Source organism: Apium graveolens, chromosome 3, assembly GCF_009905375.1.
Source record: "Apium graveolens cultivar Ventura chromosome 3, ASM990537v1, whole genome shotgun sequence".
Taxonomy (NCBI): Eukaryota; Viridiplantae; Streptophyta; class Magnoliopsida; order Apiales; family Apiaceae; genus Apium; species Apium graveolens.
The window spans coordinates 148,731,672-148,738,035 of record NC_133649.1 but is presented as its reverse complement, the minus strand read 5'-3'; the positions used below and the strand labels follow the sequence as shown (position 1 = coordinate 148,738,035).

General features: G+C 38.7%; 1 protein-coding gene across 1 annotated transcript; it reads right to left on the bottom strand.

The window, feature by feature from the left end:
• Nucleotides 1-2,491: 2,491 nt before the first annotated feature.
• On the bottom strand, nucleotides 2,492-3,526 carry LOC141714631 (uncharacterized). Its single transcript, XM_074518139.1, has one exon. The coding sequence runs from the start codon at nucleotides 3,524-3,526 to the stop codon at nucleotides 2,492-2,494; it is 1,035 nt and encodes a 344-aa protein (XP_074374240.1).
• Between the last annotated feature and the right edge of the window lie 2,838 nt (nucleotides 3,527-6,364).

The window sequence follows — 6,364 nt, the reverse complement described above, 5'->3', positions numbered from 1 at the left end:
CAGTACTTGGCTCATCAGAACTAGATGAATCAGAACTTGAAAAGTCAGTAACAGGTTCTGATACTTCTCGAGAGTCTTGAGATGTGGTAGGATCTTCAGCTTGCTCCCCTGGACAGGTGCATTTTCCTTTGAAGTTGTTACCACAGTTTCAATGACATCAGAACTTAATCCAGTAGAACTTACAGGATCAGGATTTTATTCATCAGAATTTCCAGAATCAGAATTTAAATCTTCAATGTCAAATCTCAGCTAATCATGATCATCGAAATCTTCAAGTCCATTAATCTTCTTATCATCAAAAGAGACATTGATAGATTCCATGACAACCCTTGTTCTTAAATTATATACTCTGAAGGCTTTTGTGGAAAGTGGAGCTCCGCAATCCCGCTTTATCTAAGCTTCGCAAATTCAACAAAGATTCTTTCATCAGCTTTTAGATCAAATTTTGACAGCTGTTCAGGATGAGTCTTAAGAACAAAACACTTGCAACCAAATACATGAAAGTATTTCAGATTTGGCTTCTTTTTCTTCACCATCTCATATGGTGTTTTTCCATGCTTGTTTATGAGTGTAGCATTTTGAGTAAAACAAGCAGTCTGCACAGCTTCAGCCCAAAAATAGGTTGGCAACTTTGCTTGATCAAGCATAGTTCGTGCAGCTTCAATCAGAGTCCTGTTCTGTCTTTCTACACTCCATTTTGCTGTGGAGTTCCAGGTGCAGAAAATTCCTGCTTGATTCCATGCTCTTTGTAGAACTCTTCCATAATCGAATTCTTGAACTTAGTGCCATTATCACTCCTTATTATTTTAACAGAATCTTTGACCAACTTATCTAGCTGCCTGACATGATCAGTAAGAGTAAATGCAGTTTCATTCTTCTTGTGCAAGAAGTACACCCAAGTGTACCTTGTGAACTCATCCACTATAATCATAGCATATTTCTTCTTTACAATAGACATGACATTGACTGGATCAAATAGATTAACATGCAGTAGGTGATAAGGCTCAAGAATTGATGACTCAGTTTTGCTCTTGAAAGAAGATTTTCTTTGTTTTGCCTTCTGACATGAATCACAAAGGCCAACAGGAGCAAATACTATTTTTGGCAGTCCTCTCACAAGATCTTTCTTTACAAGCTCATTTATATTGTTAAAATTTAAATGAGAGAGTTTCTTGTGTCAATTCCAGCTTTCTTCAATTGATGCTCTACTCAATAGACAGATAGCAGAACCATAAGTATTTGTTGAAAGTCTGGCTTCATAAATATTACCATGCATGTAACCTTTCAGAACCACTTTGCCTGTAGAATTACTTATAACTTCACAGTGTTCTTCAAAGAAATCCACATGATAACCTCTGTCACAGATTTAACTTATACTCAACAGATTGTGTTTAAGTCCTGTGACTAGAGCTACTGATTCAATGATGACATTCCCAAGATTGATCTTGCCATATCCCAGAGTTTTTCCCATGTTGCCATCTCCATAAGAAACTCCTGGGCCATCTTTCTCCATAAAGTCTGATAGCAGGGCTTTATTTCCAGTCATATGTCCTGAACATCCACTATTCATAACTAGGATGTTCTTCCTGTTGCCCTGCAATCACAAAGATCACTAATGGTTATTTTTAAGGACCCATACTTGCTTGGATCCTTTGACCTTATTAAGTTTGTTAATATTTGCAGCGGATTAAACATCAGAGTTTATGCTAAATTTTTCTTATCAGTTTTAACAGTATCAGACTTTGCATCATACTTTACACTAGAAGGAATTAAAGCAACTTTCTTCAAAGAAGGTTTTATCTGATAATAATCATAGTACAAACTATGATATTCCTTACAAGTATAAATGGAATGCCATATACTACCACAATAAAAACAAGGATTTTGTGGCTTAAACCTAACAGACTGACTCTTAACTCCTGACTTAGGAGGTAAAGAGTTTATATTCTTATTCTTCCTGCAAAAAGAAGTAAGATGTTAGAGTTTTCACAGTTATAGCATTTCTTTCTAGGAGCATTAGGAACAGGCATATAATTGTTGCTTTTATTCACACCTTCATTTCCATTTATTTTTCCTAGCTTCTTTTACCTTGTTCACACTGGTAATTTCTTTCAGCTTATATTTAAGCTGCTTCTTTGTCATTAAGCCTATGTTAACTTCAGTTGGTTTATCATGTTCTAATTTGTCAGAAGTTGACTCTGCTATCACTTCTGTCTCAATATCTTTCATCTTTTTAGAATCAGACTTTCCAGTTTTAGCTATAAATTTAACAGGATTTACCTTTGACTTAATAGTCTATTTAACAATAATTAGCTTAACTTGTTCAGTTCCTTATTCACTTTTTTTTTGCTAAATTAAGTATATATCAACAGAACAAAACGGCACAAAAGGGATCGGCCCTATGCTCTATGACAGGCCATAGAGAAAACTATCTCTAACCAATCTAAAAAGAGACAGATTGGAGAAAGAAAGTAATCAAAAAGAAACCCTACTACAAGCTAATACAGTGAATGAAATCTGGCCTAATATCTAGAATCTTAGAAAACCAAGTTGAGGTATTAAGTCTCGCCACAAAATCCTTCCTGATTCCAGTTAACAGCTTTCCAGGACCAAAAATTCCGGAGTCATGACCTCGAGCATTACGCTCACACCAAATATGGTAGCAGAAAATTTGAGCACAACAAAGAGCCAAGGTGCTCTTAACTTTATCCGGGAGCTCTAGCAGGTTGGTGATGAAACTGTTCCAGGACTCCTCGTGAATATCAATACCGAATGGAGACATAAGATTGCGAAGGATCCAACTGCTATAAGGGCAATGAAGAAAAATATGGGAGGTTGTTTCTCGGCCACAGATGCACAGGAAGCATTGCTGAGAAGTCACCAGACCAAATCTATGAAGGCGAGCTAGAGTGTGGAGTCTGCCATGGCAAGCAACCCATTGGTGATGGGCATAACGGTTGACGCGAAGTTTATGCCAAACTCCTGCGTGCCAAGGAACCAAATCAGCTGTAAAACGTAAAGAATTCCAGATATCCCAAGTTTTGGCCTTCAAAGCATCAATTCCATTCCATAAAAAAACATCAGGCCCTGCATGCAAAGTTGGGTGATCAAAATTTGAAAGCCAGTGCACCAACATTGGATCTAAGTGATGGGTTCGAGTGTTTGTTGTCGGGAGAGACCACACCCCATTATAAATAATAGCATCAAGATTGTCACTATGATTTAAACCACTCTGGGAAATAATCGGAGAGAACATAGTTGATGCTAAGCAAGAATGCTGCCACCAAGGATCGAACCAAATAGAGATAGAAGAACCATTTCCAATTTTGTAAGACACAAAACGCATAGCCAAAGGACGAAACTTTAGCACTTTTTTCCAAATCCATGAACAATCTGAAGGTAATTTAGTTGTCCAAAAATTTTTACCTTTGAGAACAGTTTTGTTCACCCAGGAAGCCCACAGGGTGGTTGACTTCGTGATGACCGTCAACAAATGACAAATGATCTGAGATTTTATTCCATTCATGCATATTTCTCAAGCCAAGACCTCCCTCCTCTCTGGGAAGGCACACAGTTTGCCATGAAATATTTACACCACCTTTGTGGTTAATATTTCCACGCCATAAGAACCTGGTGAGAAGGGATTGAATATTTACATGAATGGTAGCTGGAAGGATAAAATGATTACACCAGAAAGCCTGGATAACACAGATAACCGATTTGAGAAGCAAAGTTCTCCCAGCCAAAGATAGCAGCAACAAAGTCCATGAGTTAAGCTTGGTCGTGATTTTGTTAATGAGAGGCATGCAGTCATTAACACAGAGCTGAGTTGTGATTAAGGGAACCCCAAGAAAATGAACTGGAAAATTGCCTCGAGGGATAACAAGAGTATCAAACCAAGTAGTAAAGTTGTTGTCACAATTGCAAAGATAGCTGGAGCTTTTGTGGATGCTCGGGGATAAACCACTCCACGTTGAGAACTTATAAATGGAGTTCATTATGTGCATAACTGATTCTTTAGATCCATGACTGAAAAATAGCACGTCATCCGCAAAAAACAAATGGGTTAAACCCATTGTTTTGCAACGCCAGTGGTAACGCAAGCCTGGAGGAACCCTATTGAGAAGGTCAGAAAGAACTTGCATGCATAGAGCAAATATGTAAGGTGACAAAGGGTCCTCCTGACGGATGCCCTTAGTTCCTTTGAAGTATCCGTGAATGATGCCATTTAATTTCACTGGGAATTTGGTTGTAAACAAGCAAGCTTTAATCCACTTAATCACAATGTCAGGAAACTGAAAGCGCACCAAAATAGCCAAAATGAAGTCCCATTTCAGGGAGTCAAAAGCCTTATGAAGATCAATTTTTAAAGCACATTTAGGAGTTCCAGTTTCCCTCTCATACCCACGGAATAACTCCTGAGCTAGAAAGATGTTGTCTGAGATGGAGCGCCCAGGAATAAAGCAGACTGAGCAATATCTATAACTATGGGCATTATCGATTTTAGCCGAGATGCTATGATCTTAGATATGCATTTATACATGACCGTGCAGAGAGATATTGGACGAAAATCAGCAATTCTAGTAGGAGATTCAACTTTGGGGATAAGAGATATTAAAGTTGAGTTTATTCCTGAAGGAAGCAATCCTGTGTCAAAGAACGACTTGATCGAATCACAGAAATCCCGACCTGTAATACTCCAAGTAGCAAGAAACAATTCTATATTAACCCCGTCTGGACCTGGTGATTTGTTGTTCTTCATTTTCTTCAGGGTGTTGAAGATTAGGACATCATTTACAGCAGCACTAAGAAAAGATGCCTGGTTTTCTGTTAAAACTTGACAATCAACCGAAGTTAGATCAATGGTTGAAGGAGTAACATCAGGCCCAAGCAAATTTTTGAAATAATGGACAGCTACATTAGCACAAAGCTGTTGACCATGGACCAGGTTCCCCAGATCATTTTCCAGCACCAAAATCTTATTACGGTTCCAATTGGCTTTGCATTGCTTATGGAAAAATGAGTTAATTCCATCTCCAAGGCCCATCCACTTTACCCTAGATTTTTGCAAGTAGAGAGATTCTTCCTCAGCTAAAGCTAAATTAAGAGCATTAATCAAATCTTTTTCTACAGAAAGAAGAGAAGGATCCTCATTGCTAAGCATAGTCACCTGGAGTTCTTCGAGATTAGCACGAGCAAGAAGCACATTTGTGGAGACATTACCATGATTTTTGTTGAGTTGACGAAGTAACACTTTCACTTCTTTAAGCTTTCGAGCAAATATAGCATAACATGACCTTGAGCAACGCAATGACCAAGCTTTATCGATTGTAGCATGAAAATCTGGAACATCTATCTTATAGTTAAAAAATTGGAAAGGTTTTCCAAATTTTTGGAGCTGCATAGGTTCCTCAAAAAGGAGAGCATTGTGATCCATGATACTGCGAGGCTTAACAAACACATTCCCTTCAGTAAAAGTATTAAACCAAGCCCCATTTGCAACCATCCTGTCCAAACATTTAAGCACCGGGTTGATAGTTCCTTTATTCGTCCATGTAAAGTTGTCCCCCACTGTACGAACCCTGCCCAAACCACAACTGGCCAGACAATCCCGAAAAACCTGCATGGCTGGAGTAAAGTGCTCCCTTCCCCCCGATATTTCACTAAGATCAACAACACAGTTAAAATCGCCAAGCATGCACCATGGAGAGGTGGTGGAGCTCAAATTCAAACAATAGTTCCAGAGGGGAACTAGATCAACAGCGTCGTTATGAGCGTACACAAAAGAAACTAACATAGCAAGGTTCTTTTCCAAAAAAACAGCAGTACAAGTTATAACTTGACTAGTCATAGAATGCATTGAAACATTCCAAACAGCAGGGTTCCATCCGACCCAAACTCGCCCATTATAATGGTGATCGTAATTAAAAATCCACTGCCAGTCTCTATTTATTTTCTTAGAAATAACTTGAGCTTTGTCACTTTTCACCTTCGTTTCCAAGATACCCATAAAGTGTAATTTATTAATATAAATGAAATTTTGCAACTCTTTTTGATGAGGGGCTTTGTTGATGCCCCTAACATTCTATGTTGCGAAATTCATTGCAACCTTCTAAGACTAACTGGCCGAACTGCCAGTTTTGGATTTCTCTTATTTGCAGGACTTTTCCTGTTAACGACCATTGTGAAACCATCTTCATCAACCAAATCTGCCTTGGAAGCTTTGAGAGCAATCACCACAGGATGTATCTGCTGTTTAGGTTCTGTAGGAATCACTGATGCAGCTGTGCGAGTCAAGGGAGCTGCAGGTGCTGGGCTTGATACTGGCAGTGCAGTAGAAGTTTGCACACGAGTTGCATCTTGG

Bases quoted from the DNA above. Each gene is read 5' to 3' on its own strand.
- LOC141714631 (XM_074518139.1), bottom strand. From the start codon at position 3,526: ATGAATGGAATAAAATCTCAGATCATTTGTCATTTGTTGACGGTCATC.